A 24,347-nucleotide genomic window follows, 5' to 3' on the forward strand; every position below is an offset into this window, starting at 1 on the left:
CCGACTCGGAATCTTAACTTGAACTTTTCCAATTAACTCCCAACTTCGACCAACCCCAATTGTCGTGCTTTCTTCTCTTCCCTCCTCTCCTCCCTCCTTCCCTCCACACAATGGCTGAGCCTGTGGTCCCTCATCAACCTTCGTGTGCGGCAGACCACCTGCGCCCATTCCGACCCGCCGCAATTCCGACATCTCACCGCGGGGCTGAGAACGGATCTGCGAATGGCCACGCCAGCAAGACCAATGAATCCGAGACCGAGGCCGAAGCCGAAGATGATGAGATTCCCCCCCTTGCCAACCGTGATCGCGCGCATTCATGCCCGCGTGCAAGCCTTCCTCGCCGAGACACACCCGCCAGACTCCCTCCTCGCCTCGGTCCAACAGCAAACCCGCACCTCCCTCGGCGTCGTAGCATCAGCGCTCTCCAAATATAAACCCTCGGAACTATCCCTCTCCTATAACGGCGGAAAGGACTGTCTTGTCCTTCTGATCCTGTTCCTAGCAGGTCTACACCCATACAACACCCACGTGCAAAATGACGACCCCTCCAACACCCCCAATACCTCCACCATCCCATCCATCTACGCCCTCCCACCCGACCCCTTCGCCTCAGTCGAAGACTTTGTCATAACATCCGCCGAAGCCTATCACCTCTCTATAACAAAATATACCACCGAACCACCCCACACAACCCTCCGCTCCACTTTCCAAGACTACCTATCCCGCCACCCCTCTATCCGCGCTATATTCGTCGGCACCCGCCGCACCGACCCGCACGGCGCCCAACTCACACACTTCGACCGGACCGATTCCGGCTGGCCTGACTTTATGCGCATACACCCCGTCATTGACTGGCATTATGCCGAAATTTGGGCCTTCATTCGTCATCTTGGATTGGAGTATTGCGCTCTGTATGATATGGGGTATACCAGTCTTGGTGGGACATCGGATACGCATCCGAATCCGAAGCTACAGGTTGATAAGTCTGGGGCTGATAGTGGTGGCAATGGTCGCTATTTACCGGCGTATGAATTGACGGAGGATGGGGAGGAGAGATTGGGCAGAGAGTGAGTGGGTAGGATGTGATTTGAATCAAGAGTATTTGCAAGCGGGATATCTTTGATTGGATTGGATTTGAAGAGTTTAGCGATGGCCCTGTTTGGCTTCTCATCTTGTATACACACCCCTTTCCCCTTACATTGGTCATGTCTATAGATTATACTCTACAATCTGTGCTTACGCACTATCCTATATATAGATTTTACTATGGATCCCTCTTTGTTGGAACATATCATAGTATTTTTGTGCTCTCTAGCCATAGAGGTGAGAGCGGATTTCTGAGGAAAACATGTATCCGAAAACATACCACACAGAACGTAACTCCCCCCATAACTCGAACGAAAGAAAAAAGAAAAAAGAAACTTGAAGAGCGATAGAAGATGAAATCACAAGTGTAGAGGATAGTAAAATCACAGGTGCAGAAAAAGCACATCCACCCACCCTTTCCATGTCATGTACAGATATACGTCAAAGTCATACAGTGTAAGAAAAACAAAAACGGAGCGAGACGATCAGCTTGCGAGGCAGTCCACAGTCACAGAAAGGATAAGGAAAAGATACAAGAGTAGACATAGTATCCTTAAGTGTGAAAAAAGAAGCAGAAACGTGAAATGACGCGCACCCATACATTGTACATTCTTTGAATGAAAATGCATGTCGCGAATCTAAGATGGATAGAAATTGCCAGCAGCAGGCAGATCAGACACACGAGCTTTCGAACTTCCGACTTTCCACCTTCATCCATGGACGAGATGTGTCTAGCGATTTCACGCAACTGAAGCAGGTGTCATAGTCTCCATGCGAGATGGAAGGGGAGACAGGCTACCAGCCTTGATATTTTCCTTCCGAGGACTCGACATGTATGAGCGGGGCTCAAAGGTAGGAGAGTCCGGGACAGCAGTCTTTGAAGACCCGGCGGAGATGTCGGTCATGGATCGGCGGTTCGCAAAGCGGCGACGAGACACAGGGGTACTCTCAAGCGCGTTAAGAGAGCGAGACGAAAGTGAGCTGTAGCGAGCACTGTTCGCAGAGTCCTTCATCAACGCAAAGCTATAACCTTGTCAGCTTCCAACACTCAAGCGGGTAAAAAAATTCAGGAAGTGTGGAAATCATGCCAGTACTTACGTAGGCGAGATCGAAGTTGCTGGGGTCCAGTTCGAGCCCGATCCCATACCAGTTGGCGAGGTAAAGCTTCCCTGAGAGTTCGGTGTAAGGAGAGTGCCGGTCTGCTGAAGACGCTGCACAGAGGGCGATGGGGTTGATCCCTGCACAACTTCCACGGAGTAATTGTACTCGCCAGCGCGGTATGCCCGACGCTCGTTGCTCTGCTGCTTCAGCATTTTCTGAGCCTTGGTGTCCGCGAATCGAAGCAGCAGCTTGACACTGTTTTCCTTCACTGTAGTGTTGTGAAACTCGCCCAATACTTGCTCTGCGATTTCGCGACTCTCAAATCTGTGCTTATGGCTCAGCTGACATACCTCGATTTGAGGAATGGGATATTAATCTTACCGAGCGAAACCAACTTCCTTGCTCACACCGGTTTTGTCGTCGCGACTGATCTTCTCAGAGATCACGCGGTAAGGCTCGAAGTGGCGACGGAGGTCCTATAATTGCGGTAAGCAGTCATTCCTTTCCATGTATGAGAATTTCAAGTTTTTCAAGTTTAGCTTACTGCTTCAGTCCAGTCGATTGGAATGTTGGTACAATATATATTTGTGGACGCTCTGTCTTCGAGGTCCTTGAGGCGAGAATTGCGAGACTTCTGAGCGAAACTGGCTTGGTAACCCAGGTAAAAGAAGCCTCGGATGCAGTTCTCGCAGGATTCGAAACTGTAGTACTGAACAAATCCGAATCTATCGATCGCTGTGTTAGTTTGATTAGCGCACGATTATTGGGGAGCCATACATACCCTTTGCAAAGACCTGTGTCTAGGTCGACGATGGCCTTGCAACGCTCGATCTTTCCAAATCGAAAAGCGTAAGCATGCAGCATATCGTCAGTAGTCTCGGGGAGGAAGCCTCGGATGTAGACATTGGTAATGCCTTCACGGTTCTCCAGGCACTTGGCCAGAGTTAACTCGGATGGGTTGGTCCACATGGCCGGTACGGCACGAGGGATAGCGGGATCTTGCTGGGTCAGGGCGTCGAGGTCCTGGATAACGTATCCATTGGTGGTTTTCATCATCTGGAATGGTAGTGAGAGGGGACCAACCTGGGGAAGCATGTTTGGATAGGAATAACCCGACAAAGAGGCACCGTCTAAAGTGGGTACAAATGATGGATAGTACTGAAGTGAGCCACTGTTTTCATTCTGAGCTCCCTTTTGATCAGCTGGGTTCCAGACACTTTGTTTGTTGTCCTGCAACTCGTAGTTCATCATGTATGGCCATGACGAGTAGGTTCCGGGAATCATAGAACCAAGATTCTGGTACACACCGGTCGGGACATAAGGAAACTGGTTGACCTGATCGGTTTGCCCAGTGATCGGACTGGTGACAAATGAGGATACCTGTGGAATGCCACTGAAGAGGGTTGAATTGGGTACAAGAATCAGCGGACTGTTGTAGGCACGGTTTGCGGCCGACCAATCCAGGTTAGAGTTCACGGTAATAGGGGCAGCAGCTTTAGATGTAAACTTGTTGCGTTGATTCTGCATGTTTGAGCCATTGTAGACTTGGGGACCGGATGAGTTTACATCGCGAATGGGTGTTTTTGCAGCTTGGTTGTAGGTCGAAGGGTAGGAAGAGCGAGGATCGTGGTAGTACTGGCCTGTCTGTCCATTGGAGGAAGGGCCAGAGCTCGAAGAGCTGGGGTTCTGAGAGTTTTGATGATGCATGTTGAGATTTCCAGCAAGGGTTGAATTGAACGGCGGAGTCTGAAGCTTTCTGTTAGTGCTAATTGCCTGCCATTTGGGAATCCATGATCCAATATGCCGAGGCCGTCAGAACATGAAACCAAAAGCCATTCCATTTCTTGCAGGACACAAATGTAATGTATCTCGAGTGCAAGTAAATGGGCATAGAAGGAGATGTGCTCACCTTGAACAGAGAGGTTTCTACCTTGGCACCCTGGACGGGGTATACGCCAAAGGTAGGCAGAAAGACAAGAAATGATTGCTGTTCAACAACCCAGTCAGTATTCACCCTTATCATCCAACTCTCGACCGTCCTGGAGTTCAAAAAAAGAATGAATCATTGCAGAAATAACTCACAATTCCGATGAAGATTTCAGGATCTGGCGGTGCCTGGTCTTGCGATATTCGGAGATACTGGTTGACGGGTCGAGGTAGGCTGGAGTATACGGCCAATAAAGACCACCGATCAGCAAACACCACAAGGGCACTGGCAAAGGACAACGATGACCAGAAGAAGATAAAAAGAGAAAAAAGAGTAGAAAAGACCCGGGGAGGGAGGGATTCGAAGAGAGGTCGAAAAGGACGCCAAGAGAACGAGGGGATCCAATCTTGGAGGGAAAGTACTCACGTGGAGAGACGGAAGGTACGAACACAGAATGATATCGATGTCTTCAATGAGAATAAAGTGAGGTGAAGAATGATAGTAAGACTTGAAGTCACAGAATAGAATCAGGCCGGGATGTTTGGGAGGAGTAAGGACACAGCGTAGGAAAGCTGAAAGATGACTCCAACAAACGTGCTCGACTGATTTCGTGCTGTGCGGGTAGGTCGTAATCGCATACAGTTTGCGACCTCTATCCCGAACTGAATATAAATAAAGTGAGAGAATAAGACCAAGACAAATTTTTGTTAAGTAAATGGATCCCTGATCGGGATTTTTGGGTTTGAATGCTTATATCAGTTGTCTATCCTTGAAAATTTGGAGCCACGATCTAGGGCAACACAGGTAGTGAAAGCTTAGGGGAATCGCATATGAATGAAAACGCCACGCATATGAGAGTGAATCAATCTCTGATTCACCAGGCCAGTTACACGGTCTGTCAGAACTACTTTGACTTATCGTGTAGCCATTGGTAGACAACCGAGAAGTCCTTTCCTCGATGCGCAGCCTCGACAGCGTTGTATACCTCGCGCGCTTGACCACCCAGAGCCAAAGGTGTCCCCGAATCTTCAGCCGCCGAGAGAGCCAAGCGTAAATCCTTATTCATCAGACTGACTCCAAATCCACCCGTATAGCCACGCGAGGCTGGCGCGGTATCTACCACCCCAGGAACAGGGTTGTTGACCTCCGAGGGCCAGCAGCGGCCGGTAGACGAATTGATCATCTCCGCGAGCGCCTTGGGCTCCAGCCCCCATCGAATTCCTAGATTCATGGCCTCGGCTGTCGCAATGTTATTAATGGCCAACATGTAGTTGTTGGCGAGTTTGCCAGACACCCCAGAACCAGGTTCACCAAGGTGCCATGCCTTCTTGCCCATCAAGGCGAGAACGCCCCGAACACGTTGGAGGAATTCTTCATTCTCTGCAGAAGCACCGAACATGAATGACAATGTGCCTGCTTTGGCCCCAACTACCCCTCCAGAAACCGGGGCGTCGACAAAGCGGCCAGTCTGGGTGGTGTGGATTGCGTTGGCGATACCCTTTGAGGTGACAGGGTCAATAGTTGAAGTGTCGATGAAGAGACGCTCCTGCTCGAGAACCGGAAGATTTCCAGGCTTCATAATAGAATTGTACACCTCCGTAACATGCTGAGATTCAGGGAGACTGGTAATCATCACCGTCTAGCGAAGAATAAATGATTAGTTCTTCATCTTCACAATCCCAACCCAATGGAAATAGCGCATGAAGCAGGCAATTTCAAAGCACAAATACACTGGCAGCTCTACTCATCGCACATAGATCGAGGTCCCACAAGGTAGATAGGTACTCACCGACTTCTCTGCAACTTCACGCGCATTCTCAGCAACCTCCACTCGTCCGACCTCGGCACCAGCCCCACTGCTCCTCGCAATCTCCTGCGACTCCTCGACAAACCGAGTCATAGCATCCTTATTCACGTCGCGTACAATAAGTGTGTCAGAAGCAGGAATCTTAGCCCGAAGATTTTTGGCCATATTGTAGCCTGCAACATATTAATCCAGGCACCAAGATCATGAAACACAGGTATTAGCCCTTGCTACCCCCCAAAGGCCAATCTAGCTCTAAACATACCCATCTGGCCTAATCCGACAAATCCCCATGTTGCGTCACGGTGCAATGTCGTCGAAAATGCTCGGACCGAGCTTACCGAGCTTGTAGACGGCCAGCGTCGGAGGATGCGAGCCGCCCGAGGTACTGCGTACGCGGAGCGGATATTCATTGTGTACTTGGATCGGGAGGTAAGGAAGGGAGGGATACGTGCAAAGTAGGTACAATGCTTTGAGAGAGAAAAGAGATATATTACTCGGCAAACGATAATGAGGGGAATTCGGGCTTAAATACTCGGCCCATTGATGGCCGTCGCTTTCCGAGGTGCAGTGGGGCCTATGAGAGGAGAGCAGAGCAAACGGATCACTCGTTCGATGCGGGGGAACCCTGTGGGGGTGGGTCACGTGGAGTGGAGCTATATAAAAACTTGAACTTGAAGAGATGATGCCCATCTAAGAACCCGAAGATATTAAGAGCGGGCATACAATGAGCCTTGAATACTGAATTATCTGTATTGTATGAGATTGCCCCAGAGTAAGCATCGCATCTCGTCACCTGGTCTCGGCATCAGGCATCACATGATCTCGGCATTAGGCATCACATGATCTCGGCATTAGGCATCCACGCCTACCTTCCCCGGACTTATACCTGTAGCCATCTGAGCGATAGCTTCCTCTTCTTGCTCTTCTTCTCTCTGGCTTTTTTTTTACTTTCATTAATACTACATGAATTTTTTCGTTGCATCTCGAGTTCTTACATGTATTAATGGAAATCTCAAATCAATTGGAGTAGATTCTGTGCATTCATTCTATAATGACTAAAGTGTAGCAGTTCAGACTACCCTCACTTACGGCAATCAGGATAACCACCTCGGCTCAACTGCTTCTACCTAGCGCTATGATGTATACAAACACCCAGATATGCACCCACAGAAAACACAGCGAAAATATCAAACGAAGACAAGGGTATGAGATTCGAATCCGAACGCCCGAGAAATGCCCCAGGCTCAAAATGGCAAAGAGGGAATGAGATGAGAAGAAACGGCAAGATGGCATACCCTATGGTATTTATGGATCTAGTCCATGGTTGGAATTCTTATCTTGGTGAGGCGGGGTGACTGGTTGGTCCGGCAAGGTACTCCTCGGGTACTTTCGGTACACGTGGGGAACTGGCTGTTTGCACCATGGCCCGGTGTTGGGCACGGAGGATGTCTCGTTGTCTCTGCTTCTCTTGGGAGTTGGCCGTGCCGCCGGTCAAGCGGCGCATACCGCTGCGTATCATAGACTCCAAAGAATGGGGGCCGTCAGTTGCGCTGCGGACCATAGGTGGAACAGCCGCTGCTCGGGACTTTCCAATGGGGTGTTCATCGAAGTCCGAGTGCGCTTCTTCTATATCGTCATCGGAGAAGAACGCAGAGTCGCCATGTCCAACTAATGGTGTTTCGTGGATTGCAGGTGGCTGTGTGTGGACGAACAGATTGTTGGCGGGCGACGTGACGGACCGGACATGTGATGCTGGCCTCAAGGTCTGATTCGACAATTGAGAATTTATCGTAACAGGGGAGGGCATGCCTGGGCTATCGAATCGGAAATTGGCTGGTCGTGACTCTGCGAGACCATTGTGGAATGATGAAGTTGAGCCTGTTCGGGCGAGAGATTTCCGCAAGATGGGTGCTGTCTGCTGATCGTAGAGATGCGCATTGGTGTCCACGTAGCTTCCGGTGAACCCTCCAAGCATCGGTGGGGCCACTGGATTGAGTGTTGGCATACTGCTCTCATCGAAGAAGTCATCCAGGCTGTCCAGTTTCTGTACGATATTGCCCATGTTATCGTCTGTCTGGGTATCAATGGACTTCATGGTGTCGGCCCTCGTGGGGAAATATGAGTCGTTGAAGTCATCTGCTCGGAACTCCACGCTGGGCGTCATGTCATCCTGTTGATTCAGTTCATCGGCTTCGGCACATGTGTAAAATACGGCATGAACGTTGTTCCGAGTCATGACGGACTGAGTAGCGGGCATGGGGACGGACCAACCCGAGGGCTCGGGAATGCCGTACAAACTTTGAATCCGCTCGTACTCCTTGCGAATGGCGCGAGATGAAGTGGCAGATGCCATACTCATACGCAGATGATGACGTTCCATTGGGTTGCCAGCAACCGTCATGATGTGATCAAGCACCTCCAAGGCCTGGGGGCAGAGGGTAGTCTGCAGAAGTCGCAGCAATGGCGAGATGAGATCCGGTCCGTGACAAGTAACCTCGTTGCGGCGCATGTCCACTTCGGGGATCAAAACACAGAGGATTTTCATAGTCTTGATTCTGAACCAGTCCGTGGTGTTGGTTAGAAGTCCCATTAAGAAAATCAGACACTGGAAATCCAGATGAGGGAAATAGTATGACTTGATCTCTGTAATGATGTGATCCAAGAAAACACCTTCAGTCTTATACTGCTGGTTTGCAAAACCAAACAAAGATGCTGCGAGTCGTGGGCATCGCTCATTTTCCGCCACGCGGGCAAGCAAGCTAGCGTGTTGGATTGGCTTCTGGTCGGTGAAGCCTTCTTCAAAGCATTGGAGGAAAAGGGGCAGGTTGGCCAGAATGGTAAACAGATGTCGAGTCCCATCTCCAATGAGGCCGTTGTTAGGAAGGCTGCTCAGAGAGTGAAGCAAATCCAGTGTTCGTCTCAACGACTCAGATGATTTCAGACCCTTGAACACAAGATCCTGGAGACCATCAAACCCACCCTCCCACTTTGGTGGCTGGCCTTCAATGAGCTTGGCTTCCACGGTCGGGTCGCCGAGATCAACTCGATCAAGGAACTTTTCCAGCATGCCAAGACTCTCCATGAACTCGCTCTCGTGGATCGTGTTCAGACAGGCGCACGTAGTCCAAAATAATTGGGGATAATGTAACAAGTCTGCAGGTGCCAACGAACTAATGATGATCTTCAAAGTGGTGAGGATTTCCATGGAGAAGGTCTGATAGTCGGTTTCCTCGTCTGCGATGGTGTTCGACAGTCGAGCAAGCATGTCCGCCAGCATGCGTGAGTCCAAAGATGTCGAGATGCAGCGGAAAATCTGGAAAGAACGACATGCCAAATGTCTAACAGGGCATGAAGTCGCCCAATTCAATGCTTCTTTAGCCCAGAGATCACCAACTCCCTCGTAGGCGAAACTGAAGAAGTTGATTACGTCGCGAGTCACTGTAGCCATGGCCGAGGGCACTTTGCGATCTTCAGCTTCGTCCTCCTTGCCGGAATTTTCTTCATATTCCCAAACAACAGCAGAATCGCTGTTGCGAATCGATTCCACAAAGTCCTCGAAGAGCTGCCGAGCACCAGGCGGGGAATCTTCCTCCAATTTTGCTGCGACCAGTTCGTGAATGAGATGAACTAGCATCTCTCTCGCTTGCTCTTGCACAGTAGTAGTATAATGATCCCAGAGGATAAGAACGACATGGAGCAATTTGACGACATCATCCAAAGCAAGTGTGACCGGAGCTACCATGAGATCAACAAGGAAAATGAGAGCCACCTGTCCAAGAGAAAGACCAGCTTGTTTTTGGCTTCCTATAGGGATCACGGTGCTCAAGTCTGCAACATAAGGGAGGTTCTTGATATCAGGAGGTGGTGAAGTTGAGTCTTTTCGCTCCTGTACCATATTCTTCGGCACCACCTGCAAGAGGAAGAACTCAACCACTTTTGAACCCGCTGGGGTTCCAGCCAAAAAGACAACAATTTGCTTAGCATATTCCACAAAGTTCTGTTCTTTGCGTTCGAGACAGAGGCTGATGATAAAGTCCAGGACCAGCTGGACATTACCTCCATGCGGGCCTGTGGCCAACGCTTGCCATAATGCTTGAACCTGGTTTGGGAGGATAGTGCTGCAGCGTATAGTAATTTCAAAGAGATTTGCAAGGAGCATGTAAGATCGGGCAGTTGGGCCGCCATTTGGATCAAGCTGCAACTCCATGGTTTGAACCCACGGGAGGATCGCGGCAACCATATTGCGCTGACTATCTGGCCGAAGGTTGCGGAAGTGCAGAGCAAATTCCGAAAACAAAGTAAATGCGAGATCTCCATGCAAAGTGGCCAGTCGCTTAGAAGTCTCGAATTGAGCGAGTTTATACACGGCCGTTGTCTTGTCCGAGATACTGATGTCAAAGTCTTGGATACGGGAGCTCTTCTGCTGCCGCTCCTCGAGCCTACGAAGAAGCTTGGCAGACTTCATGCGAATCTCGCGCTTCTCATTTCCAAGAGTAACCAAAACGGCACCCAAAATTCTCCAGAACCTTAGCGGATAGTCTGGGTGCTCAATGAGCACCTCGGTCACCACTTCGAAGTAGCTCTCAAGAGCTTTAGGTCTCTCGGAGACATAACACATCTCAACCGATCGCTCCATGAGATATGAATGCTCCTTGTTGTGGATTATGAGGTTTTTGAGGGCACGGCGACCAATTGAGTGCCACTTGTCGCTCAGTGTACCAAATATTATATCGATCCATGATAACATTCGGGCAACATCGAACTGAAGCACGGATCCGCTTTCTGTGGTGATGCTGATGGGGCCTGCACAAAGGGAAGCCATTGCACTCAATGCTGCAGCCCTGAGATTCTTCTTTTCGATCTCCATGGCAGCAGCAACGTTTCTCATTTCGCCGCCCTCGTGCGGTTGGGCGACAGCAAACTTCCGCATATGCTCTTCCCGCTCATTGATGTGATTCTGGTTAGGTGAGTACCCACACCAATCCTCCATGAGCGAAAAGGCCGACTTGCGGGACTCAAACGGAATCCACCGTGAGGGGTCCTTGGTGCGGTTCACGCCTTCAAAGAGCTCCTCCATCAGGCCACAGTAGTGGAAACGCAAGCGCTGGAACTCCCAGTCATTCTGAACTTCTGCATCGCTCAGGAAGATACGAATATCTTTGGAATAAGTGATCAGGTTGTTAACAATCCAGTCCTCGTTGTATACCTCTGGCTCTCGCAGAAAATGCGAGGTCAGCTTGTACACATGCGTCACTTCGGTGCGCAGTCGATCCGTCTTTCGGTCCCGAGGAGGGCTACTCGGTGTGCGGTGGTGAAAGCCAATTCGGATCTTGGCCTCTTCATTGCAAGTAGTCACCGCATACTGCAGAGACTCCAACAAGGTCCGGTAAAGATTCTTGTGAATGGCACCGAGTGCTATAACTATGGCGTTGCGGATGGAATCTCGCTCGGCAGAAAGGAGAGGAATGACGAAGGCGAAAAGACTCCGGGCAGAACTTATCTTATCCGAAGATGATGCTCCCTTCGAGGCCTTCCGTGTATGCTGAGCGTTTGCTAGCTGACTTTGAGACTGGGCACCGACGCTGGTTACGGTCGTACAGGCCATAACTAGGTACAGTCTCCATTGCTCGACCAGGATCTCTGCTGTCATATTACTCCGCCCCAGCGGCCGACTTTGGTAGACATCCACGGGTGAGTATTGGGGTGGTCTTGACCGCTCAGCCAGTGACGAGATCATCTTGTGCATCTGAACCAGACGCGCACAGACAATCTCTCTGCCTAATGTGACAGCGAAGGGACAGGTTTCGAAGCTGACCCGGATGATATTCGGGAACACTTTAGCCCACAACGTGGAGTCGTATGACACTTCGCTGCTGCAAAGCTCGATGAGGGTATTCTGCGACGCGCTTCTTCGTTTGCCTTTTTGAATGCGACTCCTCTCCGCAACTGTCAGCTGCTCGTCATTTACATCCAGGATTTGCTGAGAATCAGCCTCCAATATTCTGATGATTCTTGTGTTTTCTTTGCCCAGGGCACTATCGAATTCAGTGATCAGGCGTAGAACATTAATGGCAAACGCGCGAACTCTACGCGATTGCGAGCACAAAAAGAAGAGACCATGTGATTCAATCTCTTCCACATGTGCAAGAACACTCGAAAGATCGAGATGAAGCGCTCGGCTTCCAGAGACGGATTTTTCAAGTTGGTCTGACGCGGCTTCTTTGGTCTTTTGCTTGATCTCGTCGATCCAAATACTTAAAAGCTCAACGTAAAGTCGCAGCGTTGACTCAATATGCCCAGGGCCAAGCATCCCTTCATCGGACATGGTCGAATAACGTGCATCGAAGTTAAAAATAAATCTCGCGAAGCCAATAGTAACTTGTTGCGCGTGAGATTGCCGGGCAATCGATTTCAACGACTCCGCTGATGACTTTGCAATATTTGATTGAACATGTGCAGTCCCTGTGCATAACAGATTGATCAATGAGTTGAATGGAATATGGTCTGAAAGACAACGAGGTAAAGCTTGCACTGCAACGTGTAGAAGATCATAAAAGCCTTGCTTTTGATCGGTCGTGTTCACATGGTCATCGCGACGTCCGAACCCGAATGCTTCGGTCAGTGGAGTTTTGGGCGTAGTGCCACCAAACTTCTCATCTAACACTGCCTGGCCGCCAAAGGTATTGTCACAGAGAATGGTGATCTTGCCGAGCACTTCACAGAAACGGAGGTAATACTCCTTTACATTGGCACTCAGCCTCGATATATTGACGGGACTCCATGATGGCTCAGGCTTTTGAGCTGATGAGCCCACCTTAGGCTCTGCTAGCAATTGTGGGCGATGGAAGTAAATGGGAGTAGAAGAATCCAGGAATGGATTTGGAAGGGATCCAGTGGGGAAAGGAGGGCAGAGCTGATCGCTGGTTTCGAGATCTGACATAGTCGCCAGGAAAGAGCGGATACCAATGACCATCTTCTCTGGCTCCATCTGTTCAATCTTGACTTCTCTAGGAGACAAGAACAGGTCACTGTTGATCAAGGGAAATATAATGGTCCTGAAGCAGACGTCCGGGTGCTTGAAACCGATCATTCTGATCAGCTGAATCAAGGGATCCGCAAAGGTGGGTTCTGCGCTGAGATAGGTCCGGCGTCCAGTGGGCAAGGCAATCTTGGTCACTTCCTCTAGCTTGCGAAGGGTGACCGTCGGGGAATCGGAATAGCGAAAGAAGTAGGTCCAAACGAGACGACAGATTGCCTGAAGGGCTGGAGCTCGGGTAGGACGATCTTTTAGTCGCGGCGGTAGGCTCGTTACCATCGACAGCCACTGTGCGGAGAAGGTCTCCTTGCTCGAGATGCATAGCAAGAGAACATTCAAAGAGTATGAGGAAGCCCAATGACGAGGTTTGGTAAGAAGTTGTGCCAGCCGCGGTTGGACCAGATCCAGAAACTCCTTCCATCGGGGGATCGAGAGGTCAACTGTAGGATTCGCAGCCACGGGGAGTAAGAGCTTCTCGATCACGTAGCAATAAGCTTGCTTGATCCTTTGTCCGTGTGCGTTGACAAATAGACGTGCTAAGGATCGCATAAAGTCGCATGACTTGCTCCAGTTATCAGGATTCATCGGGAGGCGCAGGTACCTCATACCGAGGATAAGTAGTTCCGCTTTCGCATCACCGTCTCGTGTTGGGCCACGGGCTGCTTCATCTTTTTGGAGTTTTTCGAGCTCGGCCAAGAAGCGGTTGGCCACGCTAGTGAAGTTTGCTTCACTCATTATTCCTAGCAATTGGCCATATATCCTCCAGTTAGCCATGCGGAGAGGTGAAGCCGAGATTTGCTCCGGATCGACGGTTTTTATTTGGCCGAAAACTATATCTTCGAGACGATCTGCCATGTCGAGTGTAATTGATGCCAGACTACTCTGGTTGAAGATTTCGATCAGGACTCTGCATACCAGGTAGACTGACACTGTTGCTCGGCGTTCGACCAAAACGACGTCGTCATGGCGAGAAATGAATGGCGTTTGCGGAGAACGGTCTGCCGGCGCACCTGACTCTGTGGGTGTTTGGGTGGGTTCCGTGTTGCGACGCATGAGCACTCCATTCTCTGTGACAATTGGCTTGGGCTGGGTACAGTTAGCGTATACCTTTCTGCTTGTCGGCGGGCCCTCACATACCGGCTCATTCGTCATCTGCCTCGCAGTGATTGCAGCGTCTCCCTTGGCCTTTCTCCAGAGCATTATAGTATCAATTAGTGGTTTTGGCTTCTGGCGCGCGATGTGGCCCAGTGCTGATATCAATTGATCGAAATCCGAATCGGCGCCTGGTCCGCAAACTTCCTCCACGGGGGCCTCGGACTCCCCTAATTTTAGGATCGCCTGGTTGATCTTGCTGTCTGCTTGACCAACAAACTATTGGACGAATTGCCAGTCAGCATAGGCTTTATTTGGTTTCCGGTGGGAAAAGTGTATGACTCTCTCCCTCCCCCTCTCTTACCGAATTAAATAAATGATGAAGCGCATATTTCCCCCACTGTTTTCGAATCGGAATGATGCTTTGAATGTGAGCGGCTGTGGGACCGATCCCGTCTCGTTACTCCTCCGGAATTCATTCTCTTGTGTAGCACGCTCACGGGGCTGCCATTCATCACGTCGCCTATATCGTTGTCCTGAATTGTGCTTAAGGGGACCGGATGGCCATGGCTTGCAGGGGCACCCGCTGGGCTTGGGAAGTTGGGATGCGCGTCGAGCTGGTCGAGCTTCGTCGGACCAGGTTCGTCGAAAGAAGAGCCACGGCCAAGAGAGGCGATCAGCTCGGGGCTGAGGGGACTAGCGGATGCAGTCGAGCCAGCCATGCTGGGGTTGCGCGAGTGTTGCATGCCATGGACGATGGAGGTCTGTCGGTGATGGCCGTACGAGTTCGACGGTCGTCTTTCCAATCCCACGTCATATCCTGCAGGGCGACCGGTCGAAACATCGGGACTCTTGGAGCCGGAATGACCGCGACGAGTTTGGATTGTGGGCGCTAATGTGGAGGGGTCGGCCGCTCTACCCCGAACGGCGGAGGACTCACGACTGTGCATCGGAGTCGATTGCGCTGTTCTGGTAGCTCGCCACTCCGCTGGGGAGGTGAGATTGTGTTGTGAGGCGGCTTTGAGGTCGTCGGGAATGAGGGGCAGGGTCGATTGCTGGCCGGGGCCAGCACCTTTGGCCGGATGAGATGTCACTGTGAGGATTGACGAGTCAGGCGAGGTTCCGAGGGATATGATGTGATGTGATGGGAGGAGCGCAAGGGAGGCCCAACGAACTTACTGCTCGCGACAAGTCAAGAACTCATTGCTCGAATCTCATGCAGGCAGCCGGTTAAAACTTGAAGTCAGCAGATCGCAATAGGCGGGACATAGCGGCTCAATCCATTATAGTATGATGCTCGGCAGATTTAGGGGTGGAGGGAGGTGGTTGGTTCAAGTTTCTGGGAGAAAGAGGGAGCTTTGGGATGTTGATTCGGGCGCACGGGGACCGCTTTTTCTCCTGTGCCCGCGCGAACTGGCGAATCCCAGGATGCTTCTACGTTGCTTCTGGGGCTTCTAGTGGATTCAACTTGAATTTGAAGGTTTCAGAGTTTGCTTGACGAGAGTGATGAGTTCCAGTTGTTGTCTACCTAGGTAACTATAGATTTCTATCTCCGTTTTATGTGTTCAAGGCTGCAATTGCAATGCCCAGGATGCCACTCCAGTGACCAATATATTTACTAATAGTAGTGCTATCCATACTAGTAGTACTGCAGCCGAACCTGATCTCTACGACTCATTAACTTGCACTCTGCTCCTACCTTTTCAATCTTAGTTTATGGACAATTGTCTCAGCCTTGAGCCCAGCCGTTTGGGCTCTTGGATGTCACAGCCTCTCCTCCATGTTTCGGATAATGGGGGATATCATAAGGTACTCCCTAACACTAAGGTACTACTAGTAGTAAGTGATCAGGAATTCGAGGGGAAGAGGGAAATGAAAAATTGGAAACAGAAATATTCCTTAAATCGTTCAGTTCACCAAGCCCTCTAACGACCGAGTTGATTGATATATGGAGTATGGAAGTATGGAGTACCAGAACCAGAACCAGAACTAACCTACGATCGACCTGCAGGGCCGTTATGCCCAGCCTTCCGTCCCCGCTGATCGCGAGGGGACCATGAGGGTCATCAATCAATCTACACGAGACGCTGTCCTACTAAGTTGTCTCCGTTGTGTCCCACGCAAGGTGTTGGGATCTGACTGCTTGTGTCATAGACGATGGGTCGACCATCGTGAAACACGAGAGCCTCCTCCACTTGTACATTTCTCACTCCGTCGCAGTCAGACATAGATCATCTATATTCGGAACTAGGAGTGCGGTGATTTCCAGCCGAACAAAGACGAGAGGGGGGGGGTCATATGCAAAACGTGGCGGAGGGTGATCCCTCTCGCGTGTACATGGCAGAACTGGGTGTCGCCCAAGCCGACCATACGAATCGATTCACCTCACTGGGAAGTCGGTCAAGTCAGATCGAAGGCGCTAGAATCAGAAACCCGTGCATGTGGATGCGGGGGAATACCCAAAGTAGACCCCAGTGGACAGCGGTGCCGTACCATTATGTACTCCGTACCATTATGTACTCCGTACCATTGGCATATCCGTGACTGCCCGGGGTGTGTGCCGGCAAATACCGATTTGGGAGGAATCTCAAATTGTGCCCTTTTCTGCAGGAGTTCCAGGCTTAAATGGAGATCCAGACCTTGCTGGGGATGGGAAGAGAGCCGCGGAATGCCTCCGCAGCGGCCTATATCATAGCGGAGGTGAAAACACGGAATGCGGAAGAGGCGGACTGGGCGGGATGGGGAGCATTCGTGGGGATCCGTCCGAGCCGTTAAACCAGGATAAGCACTCGATGGCAGTGGCAGTGGTACTCGTACAGTAGTAAGTAGTTCACTGAGTGGCATTGGCACTGGCACTGGCACTGTAAGTGGAGAGTTGCGCATCTCCCGGCGGTCGTGCCGAACAAGTTGAATACCCGAGGAATGACCCAGCGGTACTAGTCGTTTGTTGGACCATTTAGGTATTACCACGGAGAAGTCCACTGGGGAAATCAGTGTGACGCCGTGTTTGCCTTCCGAGAGATACTTTGGTAGTTAGAACCTTTGGTAGTAAAAGAGTACAAGTACAAATCTCCCCCGTCAGCCGAGGGGAGATCCGGAGATATTCAATATAAAGTCATTTCCCAGGATTGAAATTTGGGTCGATCTGATTGAGTCTTCTTTTTCTTCTCTTCTCTTCTCTTCTCTTCCCAATTATTTTACTGCAGCATATTTCTACTCCTGTTATCACACTGCACCTACACTGCACCTCGGCAGGTAACGATCCACTTTTGTCCGACCGGAGCGTGGTCAGACCACTTTGCCTCTTTCTTCCCTCAGGGGTCTCTTCTGGATTCTTACGACTTTCACGAGCCTCACGAGTTTCGACTTCACGCTCTCGTGCGCATTGGGGTGGTCTTTGGGATTTTCCTTTTTCCTTTCCTCCTTTCCTCCTTCCCTCCCATCCTCTCTTCGCCCCCTCACTCCGTCTGACTGGGAGACTGGCATTCCGGCTTTTTTAACTCTCCGCCCCTCCGCCCTCGTGTGCTTTGCGGAGAACCACAATCGCAATCGTCATGGCTCAACTCGATACCCTCGACCTGGTCGTCCTGGTAGCTCTCTTGGTGGGTAGCATCGCCTACTTCACCAAGGGAACCTACTGGGCTGTCCCCAAGGATCCTTATGCCTCCTCCGCCAACCTGAATGGTGCCGCCAAGAGCGGTAAGACCCGCGATATCGTCGAGAAGATGGATGAGACGGGCAAGAACTGTGTCATCTTCTATGGCTCCCAAACCGGTACCGCTGAGGACTATGCATCCCGTCTCGCCAAGGAAGGTTCCCAGCGTTTTGGTCTCAAGACTATGGTTGCCGACATCGAGGACTACGATTACGAGAACCTGGACAAATTCCCCGAGGACAAGATCGCTTTCTTCGTGCTCGCCACCTACGGCGAGGGCGAGCCCACCGATAACGCGGTCGAGTTCTACCAGTTCCTCACCGGCGAGGACATCGCTTTCGAGAGCGGTGCCACCGCCGACGACTCCCCGCTGTCCTCTCTCAAGTATGTTGCTTTCGGTCTCGGTAACAACACCTACGAACACTACAACTCCATGGTTCGCCATGTTGATGCCGCGCTCACTAAGCTGGGTGCTCAGCGCATCGGCGCGGCGGGTGAGGGTGATGATGGTGCCGGTACTATGGAGGAGGACTTCCTCGCCTGGAAGGAGCCTATGTGGGCTGCCCTCACCGATGCTATGGATCTTCAGGAACGCGAAGCTGTCTACGAACCCGTCTTTTCAGTCGATGAGGATGAGATGACTACCCCTGAGGACGACTCGGTCTATCTGGGAGAGCCCACTGCTGCCCACCGCGCCGGCCAGCCCAAAGGCCCTTACTCTGCTCACAACCCTTACATTGCACCTATTGGTGAATCCCGCGAACTGTTTACTGTTAAGGACCGCAACTGCCTCCATATGGAAATTGACATCGCTGGTAGCAACCTCAGCTACCAGACTGGTGATCACATCGCTATCTGGCCCACCAACGCCGGTGCCGAGGTCGACCGTTTCCTGCAGGTGTTTGGTCTTGAGGACAAGCGTAACTCAGTGATCAATGTCAAGGGCATTGATGTTACTGCCAAGGTTCCCATCCCGACCCCGACCACCTACGATGTTGCCGCCCGTTACTACGTGGAAGTTTGCGCCCCCGTCTCCCGCCAATTCGTCTCCTCTCTCGCTGCTTTCGCCCCCGATGAGGCGAGCAAGACTGAGATCGTCCGCCTCGGTAATGACAAGGATTATTTCCACGAGAAGATCAGCAACCAGTGCTACAATATCGCCCAGGCGCTCCAGAGCATAACCTCCAAGCCCTTCACCGCCGTCCCGTTCTCTCTGCTCATTGAGGGCCTCAACAAGCTCCAGCCCCGGTACTACTCCATTTCTTCCTCGTCTCTGGTTCAGAAGGATAAGATCAGCATCACTGCTGTTGTCGAGTCCGTTCGCCTACCCGGTGCTTCGCACATGGTCAAGGGTGTCACCACCAACTACCTGCTGGCCCTGAAGCAGAAGCAGAATGGCGACCCCTCCCCCGATCCCCACGGCCTTACCTACTCTATCACCGGTCCTCGTAACAAGTACGATGGTATCCACGTTCCCGTTCATGTGCGCCACTCCAACTTCAAGCTGCCCTCCGATCCCACCAAGCCTATCATCATGGTTGGCCCCGGTACTGGTGTTGCTCCCTTCCGTGGTTTTATCCAGGAGCGTGCGGCTCTGGCTGCTAAGGGAGAGAAGGTTGGAACTACTCTCCTGTTCTTTGGATGCCGTAAGAGCGACGAGGACTTCATCTACCAGGACGAATTCAAGGTATGCTGCACCACCTGACATACCTCTTTTTCTTTCTTTGAATATTTCATGCTGATTTTTTCTCCAGACCTACCAAGAACAAATGGGCGACTCCCTGAAGATCATCACTGCTTTCTCCCGTGAGGGCGCTCAGAAGGTCTACGTCCAACATCGCCTGAAGGAGAATGCCCCACTTGTCAGTGAGCTGCTGAAGCAGAAGGCCAACTTCTACGTTTGCGGTGACGCCGCCAACATGGCCCGGGAGGTCAACTTGGTGCTGGGACACATCATCGCTGAGCAGCGCGGTATGCCGGCTGAGCGCGGCGAGGAGATGGTCAAGCACATGCGGAGTAGCGGCAGCTACCAGGAGGATGTTTGGTCATGATTGACGATCTATTTCATGTGGTTTTTCCTTGCTGCTTTTTCTCTCATATCTTCACGTTTAGATGATCCAGCGCACACATTTCACGGCTTGGGGTTACCGACTACCCCTTTGTCTCTTTCTTTTCGGCAGTTTATGTATGCTTACTGTATTTGGCCTCGGGGTGATTTGACTATCAGTCTGCGAGGACGAATGAGGGAAAGGAGGACTGTTAGACTTGGAATTTAAAAGAATTTAATTGATCATATCCAAAGCAATCCAATAGAGTAGGGTCAGTTGAGTGGTGGTAACCTGTCGGATAAGCGTACTGGATTATTTGGAATACTGTTATGATATTTTCTGAATGAAAAGTGCGCGCAAAAGTCGGCAGATGCTAATATAGTCGTTGATTATTTTCCACTGCAAATGAAGGTCGTATCAAATTTGAAGGTCCAAGTTATACAAAAAGCGGAAGTTGGCTGCCAACTGGATTGAACGTCGTCATGGCACCGCTCGGCAACGGGCAAACCTGAGAACTCCCCGCAACAGTGCAATCCCTCGAATCCCTCCGGAAATGTGTCTCCTACGATCACTGATCTGCTCATAAGCCACCAAATTCTACTCATACATATTCCAGTCCACCCCCACCTCCGCTTCCGCCTATCGAAAGCCCCACCGTCATCCGCGACACCTCGAAGCTCAGCTCAGCTTCCCAGCACGATTTGTGAGGGACCGCGGACTACCACCGCACGCACCACCACCACCACCATGGCTTATGTGGTACCAATACACCGCGCAAGTGGCATTAGACATGCGTTGAAGCTGAATTTCCTGAATCCAGAAGAGGACTGTCTGGTAGTAGCGTGAGTACTGCATATCCCATCCCACGGCCTGGAACTGGAACTGGCGGGCCAACTGCCGTGACGCGAGCTCGGCGTGAAACTACCAGGCTAACAACCTCTCTCTTTTCTCTCTGATATAGCAAAGCAAACCGGCTCGAATTTTATACACTAACCCCCGATGGCCTCACACTCACCTCAACTCGTGCGCTCTATGCGCAGGTTACCATGCTCGCCCGCCTGCCGGCACCGGCGAATTCACCAACGGACCACCTCTTCATCGGCACCGACCAGTTTAACTATTTCACCCTCGCGTGGGACGCAGACGAGCAAAGGGTCAAGACGGCCCGAAACTATGTCGACATATCCGAGCCCTCATCCCGAGAGTCCCAATCGCAGCCACGATGTCTTCTCGACCCTAGCGGCCGGTACATGACACTGGAGATATATGAAGGAGTGATCGTCGTGATTCCAATCGTGGAACCGACCAAAAAGCGAGGGAAGCCCTCCCACGCCGCATCACAGATGGAATTGCCCCAAGTAGGCGAGCTCGGGGATCCGACCAACACGCGTATCGAGGAGCTGTTCGTTCGGTCGTCGGCGTTTCTGCACTCCGCATCGGTCAAGCCCTACCTGGCACTGCTATATGAGGATAACCAGAAAAAGGTCCGGTTGCGGATTCGGGAGCTGGAATATAGCATTGGAACCTCGAATGTGTCTGCGGATGCGACGTTCAAGGAACCTTCAGAGAAAAAGCTCGAGGGTGGCTTGTTAGGCCACGAGCTTGATATGGGATCCTCCCACCTGATCCCGATTCCCGCCCCACTAGGTATCGTGCTAGTACTACTTGAATATGTATGCTCATGTGGCTGACTACTGCAGGTGGACTGATTGTATTGGGTGAGACATCGATCAAGTACATCGACGACGATGCGAATGATATGATTACCCGCGATCTTGACGAAGCTACTGTCTTCGTGGCCTGGGAAAAGGTCGACAGCCAGCGATGGCTGTTGGCGGATGACTATGGGCGTTTGTTCTTCCTTATGCTAATTCTGAGCAACGAGGGCCATGTCGAATCATGGAAGCTCGATTGGCTGGGAAATACATCTCGTGCGTCGGTCCTGGTTTATCTCGGTGGAGGGGTCCTCTTCGTTGGATCCCACTTAGGCGATTCCCAAGTCCTGCGTATTGGCGATGGTTCTTTCGAGGTTATCCAGACATTGTCCAATATTGCGCCCATTCTCGATTTCACAGTGATGGATCTGGGCAACCGTACGAGTGAGAGCCATACACACGAATTCTCATCGGGACAAGCTCGCATCGTGACTGGTTCGGGTGCTTTTGACGATGGAACTCTACGAAGTGTACGAAGTGGAGTTGGCATGGACGAGCTCGGAGTTTTGGGTGAGATGGATCACATCACAGACCTATGGGGCTTGCAAGTTCAGAGCACTGGTGATTTCCTGGACACGCTGCTCGTGACATTCGTCGATGAAACACGAATCTTCCGCTTCAGTGTCGATGGAGAGGTGGAAGAGCTGGATAATTTCTTGGGTCTTGCTTTTGAAGAAAATACTCTCCTCGCCGCCAATTTACCCGGTGGCAGAATCTTACAAGTGACGGAGAAGAGAGCTTTGATTGCCGATGTCGAAAGTGGGATGGTGACCTTCGAGTGGACTCCCCCAACGCAAAAGACGATCACAGCTGCTTCGGCAAACAATGACAATCTTGTACTGGTTATTGGTGGCCGAGTTCTTGCATCCTTTGATATCCGAGCCGAGGCCAGCCTTATCGCCGAGAAGGACCTCGACGAGGACCACCAGGTATCTGGCGTTACAGTTCCGTTTGAGCCAACAGGAGTTTGCATTGCTGGATTCCCGCAATCTGCCAGGGTTTCCGTCCTGAAGATCAATGACTTCTCCGAGATCCAGACAAAATCGCTAGGCCCGTCCGGCGAGGCGTTCCCTCGGTCTGTTCTTGTAACCAACGTCCTTGCCAACAGCCCGCCCACCCTCTTCATCTCCATGGCTGACGGGAGCGTCATTACTTTCTCCCTGGACACAAAAGATTACTCGCTCGGAGGGATGACCAAGCTCATTCTTGGATCCGAGCAGCCAACATTCAAGAAACTGCCTCGTGGAGATGGCCTTTATAATGTATTCGCCACATGCGAGAACCCAAGCTTGATATACGGCTCGGAAGGACGCATCATATACTCCGCTGTGAACTCGGAAGGCGCATCTCGAATCTGCCATCTAAATACCGAAGCCTTCCCCGAGTCCATTGCCGTTGCAACCACGCGGGAACTCAAGATTGCATCAGTGGACAAGGAACGCACAACTCAGATCCAGACTCTCCCGATGGGGTCCACGGTACGACGGGTCGCATACTCTTCATCAGAGAAAGCGTTCGGACTTGGAACAATTGACCGTAAGCTTGAAGACGGTGTCGAGGTTGTGAAAAGCCATTTCGTGCTCGCCGACGAGATCATGTTCCGGCGATTAGACGCGATAGAGCTCAACTCGGAGGAACTGGTCGAAACTGTTATCCGGGCGGGGTTCTCCGGCGGGAAAGATAGGTTTATTGTCGGTACGGCCTACATGGATGAAGAAAGGGCCGATTCAATCCGCGGGCGGATACTGATATTGGAGGTCGATCATGGGCGCAAACTGACGCAGGTCGCGGAGTTGCCGGTCAAGGGGGCTTGTCGAGCACTGGCAATGATGGATGATCGGATAGTGGCAGCATTGGTCAAGACCGTAAGTTTACTTTAGAGAAGCGAGGTGAGAAACATTCTTTTACTAAAGACAATCTAGGTCGTCGTCTTCAAAGTTGTTCCTGACAACTCTGGGACAAAAATGAAGCTTGAACGGCTTGCCAGCTACCGCACCTCCACTGCGCCGGTGGATGTGACAGTCGTTGGAAACCTGATCATGGTGGCAGACCTCATGAAGAGCGTCTGTATTGTCGAATATATCAAGGGCGCCAATGGCGTCGGAGACAAGCTTAACGAAATTGGTCGCCATTATCAGACCGTCTGGAGTACGGCGGTTGCCTCGGTTGGCGATGATACATTGCTTGTTAGCGAGGCACAGGGTAATCTAATTGTTCTGTCGCGGAACACAAACGGCGTGACCGAGCAAGACAAGCACCGTCTCATCCCAACAAGCGAGATCTGCTTAGGAGAGATGGTGAACCGCATTCGTACGATTCAAATCCCCCAGATAGCCAGTGTCGCGGTGACGCCGCGGGCGTTTATGGGAACGGTATGTTCTATAGTGTTGTATCCTTCATCTAAACACGTACTAACTTCTCATCCCAGGTCGAGGGGTCAATCTATCTCTTCGCTTTGATCAACTCCGATTACCAGGACTTCCTGATGACTCTTCAAACTGTGATCGCCGACAGGGTCGAGTCCCTAGGCGATCTACCTTTCAGCAAATTCCGCGCATTCCGAACCTTAGTCCGCTCAGCCGAAGCACCATATCGGTTTGTGGACGGTGAGCTGATCGAGCAATTCTTGACTTGCGATCCAGAGCTGCAAGAGGAGATTGTGGAAGAGGTTGGCTGGGGTGATGTGGAGAAGGTCAAGGGAACGATCGAAGCATTGCGGAGACTGCATTAAACCCAGGCGCGCACAAGTATTGCCTTTTATTTGAATTGTCACGTTTAACGACCAACTTGAACTACCCATGCTAGATATTATGCAATGAAAAGATGAATATTCGAGATGCGATGATTAGTTTTAACGGACTTTCAATGGGCCCGGGGGTT

The 24,347-nt window shown here is 51.2% G+C and overlaps 6 protein-coding genes across 6 annotated transcripts; 3 read left to right on the forward strand and 3 right to left on the reverse strand.

Annotated features, from left to right (window-relative positions):
- Positions 1–273: 273 nt before the first annotated feature.
- N7481_005066 (FAD synthase) lies at positions 274–1,071 on the forward strand (the record flags this gene model as incomplete). Its single annotated transcript, XM_057264285.1, has 1 exon — positions 274–1,071. One exon carries the CDS (start codon positions 274–276, stop codon positions 1,069–1,071), a length of 798 nt encoding a protein of 265 aa, XP_057122005.1.
- Positions 1,072–1,826: 755 nt separating this feature from the next.
- Positions 1,827–3,894, reverse strand: N7481_005067 (uncharacterized protein; the record flags this gene model as incomplete). The annotated part of the gene is made up of 5 exons (XM_057264286.1): positions 1,827–2,109; positions 2,185–2,511; positions 2,569–2,663; positions 2,732–2,912; positions 2,969–3,894. The coding sequence occupies 5 exons, from the start codon at positions 3,892–3,894 to the stop codon at positions 1,827–1,829; spliced, it is 1,812 nt and encodes a 603-aa protein (XP_057122006.1).
- A 1,124-nt stretch (positions 3,895–5,018) lies between these two features.
- N7481_005068 (uncharacterized protein) lies at positions 5,019–6,331 on the reverse strand (the record flags this gene model as incomplete). The annotated part of the gene is made up of 3 exons (XM_057264287.1): positions 5,019–5,753; positions 5,904–6,094; positions 6,184–6,331. The coding sequence occupies 3 exons, from the start codon at positions 6,329–6,331 to the stop codon at positions 5,019–5,021; spliced, it is 1,074 nt and encodes a 357-aa protein (XP_057122007.1).
- Positions 6,332–7,254: 923 nt separating this feature from the next.
- On the reverse strand, positions 7,255–15,253 carry N7481_005069 (putative cell morphogenesis protein (PAG1); the record flags this gene model as incomplete). The annotated part of the gene is made up of 3 exons (XM_057264288.1): positions 7,255–14,328; positions 14,544–15,142; positions 15,250–15,253. 3 exons carry the CDS (start codon positions 15,251–15,253, stop codon positions 7,255–7,257), a joined length of 7,677 nt encoding a protein of 2,558 aa, XP_057122008.1.
- A 2,350-nt stretch (positions 15,254–17,603) lies between these two features.
- On the forward strand, positions 17,604–19,755 carry cprA (NADPH--hemoprotein reductase cprA; the record flags this gene model as incomplete). The annotated part of the gene is made up of 2 exons (XM_057264289.1): positions 17,604–19,391; positions 19,459–19,755. The coding sequence occupies 2 exons, from the start codon at positions 17,604–17,606 to the stop codon at positions 19,753–19,755; spliced, it is 2,085 nt and encodes a 694-aa protein (XP_057122009.1).
- Positions 19,756–20,499: 744 nt separating this feature from the next.
- Positions 20,500–24,198, forward strand: N7481_005071 (DDB1/RSE1 family protein; the record flags this gene model as incomplete). The annotated part of the gene is made up of 5 exons (XM_057264290.1): positions 20,500–20,594; positions 20,714–21,399; positions 21,453–23,332; positions 23,390–23,839; positions 23,896–24,198. The coding sequence occupies 5 exons, from the start codon at positions 20,500–20,502 to the stop codon at positions 24,196–24,198; spliced, it is 3,414 nt and encodes a 1,137-aa protein (XP_057122010.1).
- Between the last annotated feature and the right edge of the window lie 149 nt (positions 24,199–24,347).

The sequence above is a fragment of the Penicillium waksmanii genome (assembly GCF_028829765.1).
Source record: "Penicillium waksmanii strain IBT 27052 chromosome Unknown utg000005l:1.0-5232799.0:1.0-5237142.0, whole genome shotgun sequence".
Lineage (NCBI taxonomy): Eukaryota > Fungi > Ascomycota > Eurotiomycetes > Eurotiales > Aspergillaceae > Penicillium > Penicillium waksmanii.